This window comes from Pyrgilauda ruficollis, unplaced genomic scaffold (assembly GCF_017590135.1).
Source record: "Pyrgilauda ruficollis isolate IOZ18807 unplaced genomic scaffold, ASM1759013v1 scaffold33, whole genome shotgun sequence".
NCBI lineage: Eukaryota > Metazoa > Chordata > Aves > Passeriformes > Passeridae > Pyrgilauda > Pyrgilauda ruficollis.
Window position 1 is genome coordinate 1,888,101 of NW_024524711.1, and position 14,067 is coordinate 1,902,167.

The following is a 14,067-nucleotide window of genomic DNA, read 5'->3' on the forward strand; positions in this document are numbered from 1 at the left end:
CCCGCGGAGCCGCCGCCGGCTGCGCCCCGCTGCCGGGCAGGGAGGGCGGCGGGCGGCGGGGAGCGCGGCGGGCGCGGAGCCTCAACAGCCCCCCGCAGTTCCAGCTGCCCAGCTACCAGGTCTCCATCCCCGAGAACGAACCGGCCGGCACGGCGGTCATCGTGCTGCGGGCCCAGGACCCTGACGAGGGGGAAGCCGGCCGGCTGGCGTACTCCATGGAGGCGCTCTTTGACGAGCGCTCCAACGACTACTTCACCATCGACGCCGAGACGGGCAGTGTGGTCACTGCCCGCAGCCTTGACCGGGAGACGAAGGACACCCACGTGCTGAAGGTTACCGCCTCCGACCATGGTTCCCCACGCCGCCGTTCGGCCACCACCTATCTGACAGTGACTGTGAGTGACACCAACGACCACGAGCCGGTGTTTGAGCAGCCTGAGTACCGGGAGAGCATCCGGGAGAACCTGGAGGTGGGTTATGAGGTGCTGACCATCCGTGCCACTGATGGTGATGCCCCAGCCAATGCCAACATGCTCTACCGCCTGCTGGAGCCAGGTGCTGGTGACGGAGTCTTTGAGATTGACCCGCGTTCTGGGGTTGTGAGGACCCGAGCTTCGGTGGACCGTGAGGAGGTCTCTGAGTACCACCTGGTGGTGGAAGCCAACGACCAGGGCAAGGACCCAGGACCGCGCAGTGCCACAGCTATGGTGCACATCACTGTAGAGGATGAGAATGACAACTACCCTCAGTTCAGTGAGAAGCGCTACCTGGTCCAGGTGCCAGAGGATGCCCCAGTGAACAGCCAGATACTGCAGGTACAGGCCACAGATCGGGACCGGGGCAGCAATGCCCAGGTGCACTACAGCATTGTGAGTGGCAACCTGAAAGGCCAGTTCTACATTCACTCTTTCTCTGGCGCCATCGACCTCATCAACCCTCTGGATTACGAGACTATTCGGGAGTACACCCTCCGGATCAAAGCCCAGGATGGGGGCAGACCTCCTTTGATCAACTCCAGTGGTATGGTGTCGGTACAGGTTGTAGATGTGAATGACAATGCCCCCATCTTTGTGAGCACTCCCTTCCAGGCCACGGTGCTGGAGAATGTTCCTCTGGGCTACTCGGTGCTGCACATCCAGGCTGTGGATGCTGACTCTGGAGAGAATGCCCGCCTGGAGTACAAACTCATAGAGATGGCACCATCCGCTGGAGGTGCCCCTGTAGCAAGTGACTCTGGGTTCCCTTTTCAAATCAACAACAGCACGGGGTGGATCACTGTGGCTGCGGAGCTGGACCGAGAGACTGTGGAAAACTATCACTTTGGGGTGGAGGCCAGGGACCACGGTGTGCCGGTCATGACCTCCTCAGCCAGCGTGTCCATCACTGTCCTGGACGTGAACGACAACAATCCCACCTTCACAGAGAAGGTGTATCACCTCAGACTGAACGAGGATGCAGCTGTGGGCAGCAGTGTCCTGACCCTGACAGCAGTGGACAGGGACGTTAACAGTGTTGTGACTTACCAGATTACCAGTGGCAACACCAGGAATCGTTTTGCCATCACCAGTCAGAGTGGAGGAGGGCTGATCACACTGGCCTTGCCCCTGGATTACAAGCAAGAGAGGCAGTATGTGCTCACAGTCACTGCCTCTGATGGCACTCGCTTTGACACTGTCCAGGTCTTCATCAATGTCACAGATGCCAACACACACCGCCCAGTCTTCCAGAGCTCCCACTACACAGTGAGTGTCAGTGAGGACAAGCCCATTGGCACCTCTATTGTCACCATCAGTGCCACTGATGAAGACACAGGGGAGAATGCAAGAATCACTTATATTTTGGACGATAATATCCCCCAGTTCCGCATTGACCCTGATACAGGCACCATCACCACCCTGATGGAGCTGGACTATGAGGACCAGGCCTCCTACACGTTGGCTATTACAGCCCACGACAATGGTATCCCCCAGAAATCGGACACGACGTACGTTGAGATTCTCATCCTGGACGCCAATGACAATGCACCCCGCTTCCTGCGCGACCGCTACCAGGGCTCAGTTTTTGAGGATGTGCCGCTCTCCACCAGTGTCCTGCAGCTGTCTGCCACTGACCGTGACTCGGGCCTCAATGGCCGTCTCCTCTACACATTCCAAGGTGGTGACGATGGAGATGGGGACTTCTACATTGAGCCCACTTCTGGAGTGATACGCACGCTGCGCAAGCTGGACCGCGAGAACGTGGCTGTGTACAGCCTGCGGGCTTTTGCTGTGGACAGGGGCAGCCCGCCACTGAAGGCCTCTGTGGACATCCAGGTGACTGTGCTGGACATTAATGACAACCCCCCTGTCTTTGAGAAGGATGAATTTGATATCTTTGTGGAGGAGAACAGCCCCGTGGGCTCTATTGTGGCACGGATCAGTGCAGCTGATCCTGATGAGGGGACCAATGCACAGATCATGTACCAGATTGTAGAGGGGAACATCCCTGAGGTCTTCCAACTAGACTTGCTCAATGGAGACCTCACAGCCCTAATGGACCTGGATTATGAGAGCAGGACAGAGTATGTTATTGTGGTGCAGGCCACTTCAGCGCCTCTTGTGAGCCGAGCAACTGTGCACATCCGCCTCCTGGACCAGAACGATAACCCACCCGTGCTGCAGGACTTCCAGATCCTCTTCAATAACTACGTGACCAACAAGTCCAACAGCTTTCCCTCTGGCGTGATTGGCAAGATCCCAGCTCATGATCCTGATGTGTCTGATAGCCTGGCCTACACTTTTGTCCAAGGCAATGAATTAAACTTGCTCCTTTTGGACTCTGTCACTGGGGAGCTCAAACTCAGTCGTGATCTGGACAACAACAGACCCCTGGAAGCCCTTATGAAAGTGTCAGTCTCAGGTAAGCAAGCATGATTTTTGAGTGCATGATTTGTTTGTCAGACCAGTATGGGGGCATGGGCAGAAATAACACCCTTGCAGTTTAGAGTAGCTCTTGGTTTCCTGAAGTAGTAATTTATCTGTGAAGTTTTTGGAGAGAAACCACAAAATTCTATCAAGTCTATGTGCTGTGGGTTGAAGTGGTGCTTTGAAGTTATTTAGTAAACGTGGATCACAAGGATAAATAAACATGAGTGTGCATGGAAGGGAGCATACTCCCTCAGCTGAGGTGGTACTGAGGCTGGTACTGAGGCTGGAGCTTTTCTGATGTGGTTCCCTAAAGGTAGTAAGTGATGTAACTTGCAGAGATGTAGGGAATGCACGGGTATCTGTAATGCTCTCTCCCCTCCCTCTATTTTTCTGTAAAAAAAAGTTTAAATTTGATATCTCTGCCTTTTCAGCAACAAAACATGTTTACTCCCTTCTGTGTACCCAGAGGTTTGGCTGGTAATTCCTTAGACCTCAGCCCAGGGCTGCTGTGGCCCAGGTGGATGTTCTGCTGTGTTTGCACTGCTGACCTGCACTCCTGTGGGAAATGGCAGCTCTGAAAGCAGTGAGTTATGGCAGTGTGATAGCTGTGTGACATGGCTAATGGCACTGGAGCTGCTTTAGTGGCACTAGGGACAGATATTGGCCAATTGCAGCCCCCAAATCAGGCCTGTTACGGGGAGGGAGAAACAGGGAGAGGGAGGAATGCTGTTCATTAACTTCATTGGAGAGCTTGTGTCTGTGTGTGTATGTGAAAACTGTTGCATATTGTCCCATATGTACTTTCACTTGAGCATAAACACACTCTTAGGATATTATCTTTTTCTGCTCAGTTGCTTGTTTATCATGGAATTACTTTTTATGCCTCTAATTGTGACATCAATCGTGCAATGAGTAATTTCCTCTTCAGGTGCCACTCTATAAAGTTTACTGTGGACCTGATCCCATATTTCTGTTGACTTTCAAAGGTTTAGCCAGATACTTTTCTTGCTGCCTCTCTCTGCAGACTAAAACTAAGATTTGTGTTATTTTTGTTAAAAAAAAAAAAAAAGGCTCAAAGTACTAGGTGTGTAAAATCACACTTGGGGAGATGATTGGAAAAATAATAATCAAACTGTGGCATAATCCCAGCAGCAACTGTTTTGCTGTAAAAGTGCCCACAGTGTGCAGCAAGGCCTCAGAAAAGTGAGCCACACTCTCCCTTGTGTTTGCAGGCTTGAGGTTCTTTTTTCTTCAGAAAAATGAAAGTGATATTAACTGAGCTGACTGATTTTGCTGCAGTGTATCCCCTGAAAAAGCCACTCCTGGTTCTTCCAAAATGCTAAGGTGTAGCTTATGTGGTAAGGTAAATGCTGTTTCTGTGTCCTGTGAGAACTAGTAGGAAAAACAGAAAGTAGGCTCGTGACCTTAAAGAAAAACATTTGGATTAAGGTGCAGATGATTGCATGGTCACTGTCTGTTTGAACCAGTAGCTCTTTATCTGGTAGCAGAAGATAAGCACTCATCTTGGAGCACAAAGCATGAAAGAGTCGTTAGGCTAGATGAAGAGTGTGTTCAGTGCAGAAAAATAGCTGGCATGGATGATTCCTTTCTCAGGATAGTGATTTACATGGTTTAAGTGGGTGAAGTCTCAGGTAGGAGTGAAGACCTGTTTTCTTATGCAGGAGATCGATTATTCCAGCATCTCTTTCCATGTTTTGTGAAGGTGTGAACTTTGTGCTGTGATGTTCATCAGAATGGACTGTCTGCTGTGTGTTTTGAGATGCTTGAAATGCTTAAGTTTTTTATGGCTAGGATTTTAAGGTAATTTTAACGAGCACTGAACTACATTTGACATTTATTTGGAGAAGTTGGCTGTGTGGAAATTGGAAGGGCAGTTTGTCGTGTGATTAGTCCATGAAAGTCTCACCTGCCTGGTTTCTCTGATTTATCTGATGCAGTTCAGAAAAGAAAAGAGACAAAGAAGCTCAGACAGAAGTACTCCACAGGGTTATCTCTAAGTGTTGCGTAACACCTGCAAATCATCTGCTAAAATGACCTGCCAGTTAACTGGAAAAAACGTGTCTGTGGAGTAGCCATTAACCTCTCAACCCAGACAAACACAAAGTCCTCCGCTACTCACAGCTGCTCTTAGGTCAGGGAAGGACTGGAACTCCTTATGAACGCGGGGGATTTGATCTCTATGAGTCGGAAATAACAGCGCTGCTATAAAAATCTTATTTCTGTCTAGCAATGTGTTGTGCAGCAGAGGCACGTGAGGGTGTGCAGTGCTAGCGAGGAGCCCTGCTACTCCTCGGAGGTACTTTGAGACCCTGATACGTGGCTAAACGCAGCACTCTTTCATTTGACTTGGGGATTACTCAAATAAGCACGGTAATTTTTGCCTTCTCCTTATAAACAAAATTTAAGAATCGTGAAGAGCAAGCAAACGGAGCTAACAGGCTTCATAAGGCTGTCAGAAGTTTCGTGCCATCACTGTCAGAGGCTCTGCGGGGTGGCGAGCAGCTGGGGCAGGCTCGGGGCGTGCGGGGCTCTGCCCTTGCCCGTGCTGGGTGTCCGTGGGGTTCCTGTGGGCTGTGCCCCCCCAGCCAGGCAGGAACCGACCCAGGCAGGGCGGGGAGGAGTGTGGGTGGTGTGGATATTAGCATCTCGCTTTGGATTGGGAAGGAGCTTTTGAAGTCTGTCTCTTTTGAAGTGAATCTCTCTGGGTGTCCCTCTGCCTGTTGCACAGAGCCCTCTGAGTGAACAAACCGGACCCCTTTTGCATGCAACTGTTCCAGAAGTGCTCCAGGGGTCCCTTAAAAAAGCATATTCTCCTTTTGCTAGCCTACCTTCAAGGTTTTCCTAGAGAAAGGCAGAGCTTTAGCTGTATATTCCCATATCTGCACTTCGTGTTGTTTTAACAACACGTTTGTGTCGTTGTTTTAATCTGGACTCTGCTGAAATCCTGCCCCTACTTTCCAGGAGAGGCAGGATTTTACTCTGACCTTCTAAAACAGGTGGTCAAGAGTCGATCAGTCTGTGATTTCTTAGTTTTACTAATTGACAGGATGGTTAACTATGATTACTTTTTGTCCACAGTGATGTTCATCATAATGTTAAATTGGGATTTATTTGGTCCAAAATGGGTTAAACATTGTTGAAGTCACGTTTGCTTGTTAAACATTATATTGCAGTTCTTGCTGGGGCAGTGGGGGGAAGGCTGGTATGAGCATCAGCTTTTCACAAACGTTACACAAGTTTGCCTGGGTATCACATTGCAAACACTGCTGGCACCTGCTTGGCTGTGTTGCCACAAGTAGTCCCACTTATCATCAACGACAGCTCGGTGGGATACAATAGATCTGTGTGCAAACTCCTCTGGGAGCCCGGCCTAAACCAGCAGTGCAGACAAAACCCAAAGTGGCTGGATGCTACAGCTTTTGAGTGGTCCAGATAAAAGTAAAATATCATTATGCAACATACGATATACAATTCTGGGAAGGTGTTGCACCTCAGGCAGTCAGGGATAGACACCCAAGCATTTTTTGAGGACTGTGCAAGCTCAAGCATCATCTTTTACATTTCTTTAGCTTTAAATATCCAGTGGCATTCAGTGAGGTTATTGGCTATCAGCAAATATAAATTAACATAGAGCTTGTTCGAGTTACAATCAACTTTGGGAATTTTTACTCAGAGCTTCATAAGGAATCTTCATTATTATTGTAATTTAAAAGTCATTATTGCTGATGATCCTGAATCTCCAGGTCTGTGCCTTCTCCATACAGATACAGATGATGCAATACTTTGGTGCAGCCCTTCTCAGAAAACTGTGGGATTGTATCCCCAGTCCTTGTGTGGTGTGTTTGTGGGACTGAAGAGAAGGATGATTGATAATGGCTAGTAGTGGTGACTTTGAACATTTACATTTATTTTCCTAAAATAGCCAGTCAAGAACAGTGACCATCATTTAAAGCTAGGGTAGTTCCTGGATCTGCTGAGACTACCTGTGTCCCTTATTGCATCCATATAGTTTCCATATTCTAATTCATGCTGCCGCAAGGTGCATTATAGATGTGTGTCCTTCCAGCCTGATGGAATGTGACTTTCTGTTTTCAGCTGCATGAGGTGTTCCAGCTGATAAAAAGCTGTGGTTGCTTTGTTGCTTCCCTACAGGCTTCCTTCCGCTCCATTCCTGGGTTTCATAGGAGTGGTGTATTTTTGTTTCAAAAGGCAGGAAAACGTGTATGGCAATGAGGAGAAATTATTTAGTGGAAGTTTGACTGACAAAGTAACTTTTTATGAGATAAAAGGTATCTTCTGTCTCTCAGTAAATAAAATGTTGATACTTTTCTTGTCAATTTCTGGGAAAGAGAGATGCTAAGGTAACAAGGAGAAAGTAAAAGAAGAATGAGAATGGAGATACGACAGTGAGAAAGATCTAATAGGCTTTACTTGATAACAAGTTGCATGGGAAAGAAATTAAGTGTAGAGAAGTATGCTGGTGGGATTACCTTGAAAACTTTTTTTCCTCTCACTTTCACATTATTTGCAAATGAGGAGATAGTTGTAATAACTTTTTTTTTTAATTGGATTAGTAATTGGTTTATATTTTTGATTGCTTTTTAAGCCTCAGGGTATATTAAACAATTGGTTTCCTTGGTGTATTCTCTTGTGATTTGCTTCCCTCTCAGACATCACTGAAGTATTCTTCCTTCTGACCTGCACCGAGTTCAGAAGAATCCTCTCTTGTTCTGTTTTTCTGGTCAGGCATTTCAGAATTGTTTTAGACTGGGATTGTGGAACCTGCTGCAAACTGCCAAATACAGAATAAACATGGAATTGTTGTCCAGGTAATGGCAAAAGAACCCTTTGTTTAGAATACAGGAACAGTTTTCTAAGTTTCAATGTTAGCATGATAGTAAACCTGCAGCAGAGGTAGTGGTGGGGAGAGTAGGTGATGTGAAGCAGTGGGATTTTATACTTCATTATCTCCAACATGCCAGGTGTTACCTGAGGAAGTGTCTGGCTGCTGATAAAGCCTATCATTTTACATCTGCTCATTGAATGGCCCATTTTCCTTCAGTGTATATACTTAATACCTTGGAACTCCCATCCGTTGCTGACTCCCGTCTTGGAGCTAAATAAATTTTCTCAAGACATCCCATGACTGAGGAACAAAATGTGAGGTTTAAAGTGTAACATTAGGTGAAGTAGGTAGTGTGCTCACTGCTCTTCTGTAGGGTGATTGAGAGACCCTTAGCAGACACTTGGATAGGAACCCAGACATCCTTACATTTCAACAGTCTGGTCAGAGCATCTTGGTCAGAGCATCTTGCCATCCTGGTACCTCCCAACATCTTCATGGAGGGTTTGGGGTGACTCAGTCATGATCTGCCTCCTCCTCAGAGTGTGCAGCAGGTCTGTCAGACACCCCTGAGGCTGACAAGTTGTCTCCAGTCTTTGGGCTGGCTGGGTGCTCAGAGTTCATGGGTCCAGGGGCTGTGAGACTGTGATGGTGGTTCCAGTTCAGCCAGATGTGTAGCTGCTGCACACACTGGCATAGCTCAGCTCACATCCATCTGGTCATGTTGGGTACAGCAATTGTTGGCACAGGTTTGACTTGCAGTTCCACTGGGCCCCTCAGTTCCCTTGTGGGTCGTGTGAGATTGTCTCCAAAGACCCCAGAAATATGACTGCTCTGAAAGATGGAGCAGGAAACAACTAAATGTGAAGCAGAAACCTTTTTAAACCTGTGTGCAAGCACGTTTTCAATATTTAGCAGTGTAGGCAACTCTAGCAGTAATGCTCATGCATGGAGGATGAGTAAGGGAAGGATCAAATGCCAAGACACAAGATCTGTGCTCTCCATTCCTTCACCCTCTCTTTTTTAAGCCTTCAGGGTTTTGAGAGTCAGTTGGTGAGGACAAGCTCTCTACGTTTCAGTACTTGAGATAACAACACAGCTTACCTGCTTACCTCAGTATTGCCTAAGTTACAGGGTTTGGGCAACTGTCTATTTTGGCTTCCTTTGACCTACTGTCTTGCATTTCCAAAAATATCTATGGAAAGTATTTAGAAAATGCAGGAGGGTTAGAAGAGCTGAAGATACTCAGATCAGATCTAATGACAGTCTTTGGCAATCTTCCATGTTACAGTTTTTCTGTCCTGGTTTCTGTGGGAATTATGATGTTTTTAGGTAATATAGTAGTCCTGACTACTCTGACATCTACTTTGCCATTCAAGAAACAAGCATAGCAGTAGTGCCTTTTCTGAAGGATAGGGTTTTTTGTTGTCTGCTCCTTTTTTAAGACTAGTTGTACTAAAGATTGCATAAATCCAAGTACAGAACAAGTTGACAAGGAGTTCAGTTCTTCAAAGATTTTTTCACAGTGGTTGTCCACTTGAAACAAAGAACATCTGAGACCTAATTAAATTCAGTTTTACCACTTTGTATTTCTGTGACAAATGACAGTATTATTTCCCCCCCGCCACCAATGGAGCTCTTTTTCCAGTGCTGAAAAATAGTGAACTATTTATAGAAGTAATGTGGTTTTCCAAAAGGGGCAGAATGTAATCTTTATCAAAAATTTAGAAATCTGTTGAGATTCGCCTAATGCTTTTTTAAAAAATTCTTAAGTCTTTGCTTGAGAACGAATTGCAATGTGTTGATCTTGTTGGACTGAAAACAGCATTGTCAAAGGTACAGCTTGGCTTTGATGGTCAGATCTCTAGCTGGTACCGTGATCATCCTCTTCACATCATCCTCTTGATATCTCTTGAAATGCTTCAAATGTAGGTTGCAGCCATGACTGGTTGATAAGCAGGAGGGCTGTTGACTGGAAATGTCCATCTCGCCCCACTGATTAAAGAGGGGACATAAATGACTGACTTGGGCTGATTGCCTTGCTGTTAGTGGCCAAAGTTCAGTGGGATGAACCCACCCTGAACATGTGTGCCAGAACGGATGGGTTTGTTTTCTTTTGGAGTGATTGTACTTATTTCTGTTACAGCAAACTACCTGTAGTAACAGGCTTAGCAGACTAGATGGAAAAGATGGGGGAGGCTGTAATTTGCAAAGAGGAAAATGTTTTGCCATGAATAATGTTAGGATATACTTTAAATATTGTCAAGGGTTTGGGTGAATGGAGGGAGAAGGTATGCTTTTATGGGGATTTGGCATTCAACAAAGAAAGAAAATTTAAAAATACTTCAGAAAGATGATCTTTGCACTGGGAAAAAAGCACTTGAACAGAAAAATAGGATTTGCTGGAGAGAAAGGAAAACTGTTGGACTTTGTTTCAACAAGTCATTAATGCTGCTAAGCTGTAACCACCTTCATATTTATTCTAGTGTTTACTCTTGCCAAGCACAAAAAAAGCAAATAAATGGAACAGCAAACCTTTAATAAATCCTCAGGGGACCACATGATAAACATAGACATGTTATGTTTATCACAAACAAAGGAAAGTAATCTGTTTTCAACACCATTGCCTGACATATGATAGATGCTACATTCCATCAGGTCTCCAGCACTTTTGGAAATGATGCATATGGTCAAAATATTTCAGTGCTTTTTAAAGGAGGCAAAAGAAAAATCCCTGTTAACAACTGCTGTCAACATGGCATCTCCTGCCTGCCGTGGAGTCTGTGGGCTTGGCCCAGTTCTAGGAAGAAGCAAAAGGTTCTGGACCTCAACAAAAGGGGCAAAGCAAGGACTGTGCTGTTAGATTTGATTTTCCAAGATGTGATGGCCAGCACCTAGCAGTCTGTCCTTGCTGTTAGATCCCAAGGAGCTGTTAGGTTTGGAAGCTAATGTACTCAAGGTGGATCTCTGTAGCTGCCATGCCAGCGGGCACACATCATGGACACAAAGATGTGCTGGATTGGTTGGGTTTGTTCTTTCCTTTCACTAGCCACAGATCAGACTCCTTGATCCTATTCAAAACTGATGTTAGCAAGTCACTGAGCTTATTGCATTGAATTCCCGTCACAGCACTTTTGAACTTTCCAGGAACCAGCTCAGCCTCTCATTTATTTGTGTGCTTGCAGTGTTCGTGCTGGCTCCGTTTCTAAAGGAGACCCTTGAACATCCAAGCTCTGATTTTTAGTTTTAAAATTGATTTGGCTGTGTGCATTTAGTTTAAATCATGAGAAAGCTGTCCCACACCAGTGCATTTCTTGTTTTAGCAGCCTCCAGACACTGCAGGCACCATTCAGCAGTGACTAGGAGAGGCATTTGGCACCTTTCACGCCTTAGATCTGGTAAGAGGTCTTGGATCTAACCAGCAAGTGCTAGAGCATTTGTAGGTGCCTGTTCCCTGCAGCCCTATTCTGTTTTAGGCAGTTAAGTGTCCTATAAAGTGGGAATACTTGAAATACCATCCCACTACAGCTTGGGCCCTTCACTCAGCGTAGCGATCAGGACACTCGGTGAGGGCAGAGATGGGCTGGGCTCCAGCCCTTGATCTAAGAGCTCTCACTGTGCTGTACATTAAAGAGGAGCCGAAGAAGGTTCACAAGCTGTTGTGGGACTCACATATCCCATCTTTTTGGTGAGTGCCATAAGCCACAGGATCACACTCACTCTTGCAGCGTGCGGGAGAGGAGGATTTCTGGCTCTTGTGCATGGACACCTCTGCTTCAGCAGCAGTGTGGCACTCTGGCTTTTACCCTCAGCTGCTGGATGCTGTTTAGCCCGTAACAAAAGTGGGATCACAAGCCATTCAGGCCATGTCAGGACTAGGTCACTTCTGGTTGTAACCAGGAACCAAATTCTTCTCACCTGGGAACTTACAGGTAAAATAAACACGAACTCTGGGAATTTTCATGGAGTACTTTTCTGTTGATCAGAGATGATTTGTTTGCTTCCTGGCTTTAACTATTTGTAAATATTTTCTGATTTTATGTGGAATAGCCCCCAGATGGGCTAAAGGGTCGGTTATGGAAGAATTCATGGGCTCAGACTTAAATTACTGCTAAATATTCAGAGTCCAGCCCATCTTGGCCTACTGTTTAATCCTCTTTCTCACTGCAGTTTGCCGTGATGATGGACTTGTGGCAATTATCGGCGTGTTGCTGCTCGCCACTTGGGTGCCGTGGCTTCTCCTGCAGAGTGCTCGCTGATGCTGTGGACAGCCACTGCTGCCCTGCACGGGTGGTGAAGGTCCCTTGGCAGCACTGAGTGGGCTGAACTATCCCTTTGGCTGACTCAGTTTCCCTTCTCATGGGGTGTATTTCTGGTGTTGGCCTCCTCTTACTGACACAGCGTAATTTAGTGATGTGTGCTCTGCGTGATGAGCTCTCCATCTGGCAGATAATTGCCTGCTAGTTTAAATCCCATCTTAACTTCAGTTTCTCAAGCTCATGAGCCTACTGGGGCCTTCTGGTTAGTTTTGCAGGGTGTTTGCAAAAGGGTTTGGTACAAGTTATAGTGATGTGGGTAAATTTTTATGTGTTTTTGATTGGTATGTAAGACAGATTAACTTTTAGGTCCTACTTACCAAGCTACCCGACATTATTCTGCATTGAGTTTGGCAGAATGACACCTGGGTTTGTAGACCAAGCTGCTGGGAGCAGGCACTGGTTGTTTGCACTGGTTATGCAGAGTGGGAGCCCTGGGTGTGTTCTGGGACCTGGTAGATGCTGGAAGCTTGTTACACAATACACGCTGGTGTTCCTCTTTCCTCCTTCCGTATATTTTTCTCCTTTCTCCCTTTGCACTCACGGGATCCGTTTGCCCTATCCTGTTGTGCAGCAAGGTGCTGCATCTCTGGAGCTTGCATGCTGCAAGTTTGTACAGGGCCATGCACAGCAGAGACCTGGCTGGGCTGCTTTTGTAATACCTGCTGTAAATAATGAGGATAACCAGCAGGCATCGAGTGAGTGACTGCCCTGTGAGATAACAGGCAGCACTGCTGGGGCTGTCCTGGGCCCGGCCCGTGGTGTGTGGCAGGCTCTGGGAGCTGGCTGGCAGCTGCCCAGCGGGCACAGGGCTTGCTTGGTGTGGCAGCCTCCCTTGTCACTGCCTTCCCTCTTGCATGTGGGGAGGCAGGGCAGATTTCTCATCCACTCTGCACCTCTTCTGACCACTGTGCTGTCACTTAGGAGGGTGTGTTGGTGCAGGGTTCTTTCTTCCCTTTCTGGGATGCCCCTGGAGGTGTGCCTGGTGAACCAGGGCATGGCCCATGCAGCCCTTGCACTTCCACTGGCACTCCTGGGCTCGAGACTTCAGCAGTGATGGCTGCTGGTTGCAGCTTCCAGAGGTTTTGCAGAGACAATCCTTTGCCCCTCTCCTTGTGCAGAGCCCAGGGAGTCGCAGCATAAGGTGCTGCTGACAGTCCCAGATGTCACCAGCACAAGGAGCCACAGGACATCGGTGTCCAGCTCCAGGACAGGGCATGCTGCACACTGAGTGTCAGTGCTTGTTGTCTTCGCAGTCTGCGGGAGCAACACCTGTGTGGCCCAGTCTGGGTATTGATGGTGACTGTATTTTTTTCCTATCCCTTGTGAAAAGGTGCAGTTGCCTTTATTGACTTGTGCCTTTGTGCCTCAGCTATCCTGTGGCTCAGCTAATAACAGTGTCTGGGACTTTATTCAGCTTTAAGAAGCTTTAAACTAAGAAATTCCTATTTACTACTAACAGCATTGATGGACATGACTGATTAATGGCAATAAAGTCAGGTGAGAACTGAGAGACAAGGACTTTTTTTGTGTTCTGTGCAGTGAACATGCTTGTTTTGTATGACTGAATTTTACGAACTTTTGTACGATCTGCTTTTAAAATATGTCCTTTGCCAAGTGGTGGGGATTTCTTAAGCTGAGATGATTGATTCACTCCTTTATCTCAGCCAGCCTGTATCAGACTGGGCTGAAGCTGAGATGCTGAGATGATCAGATAAAATTCTTCACACCACTTCTGGCTGTTAAGTATCCATCCCTTTTTTTTCCCCTGGGGCAAGTCCTCCAGGAGAGTTTCTCCTGCTCTGAGTTTGTGTCAGTGACTCCCCGAGTTTTTGCTCTGGGTTTCTTTGATCAGCCTGTAGCTGTTAAAAGATTCCATTACTTTTTTTCAAGGCCTAAGGGGAAAGTAAAGTGACAACTCTCATGGCCAGTTTGAAAGCTTTCTCAGACTGGAAACCATCCCATGGGACAAACAACTTTA

General features: G+C 46.9%; 1 protein-coding gene across 1 annotated transcript in view; it reads left to right on the plus strand.

The window, feature by feature from the left end:
• Nucleotides 1-200: 200 nt before the first annotated feature.
• Nucleotides 201-14,067, plus strand: part of CELSR1 (cadherin EGF LAG seven-pass G-type receptor 1) — a 162,154-nt gene continuing 148,287 nt past the window's right edge. The window contains exon 1 of the mRNA XM_041474688.1: nt 201-2,898. Coding sequence (XP_041330622.1) covers nt 216-2,898 — 2,683 coding nt within the window. The 5' untranslated portion in view covers nt 201-215. The remainder of the gene's footprint in view (nt 2,899-14,067) is intronic.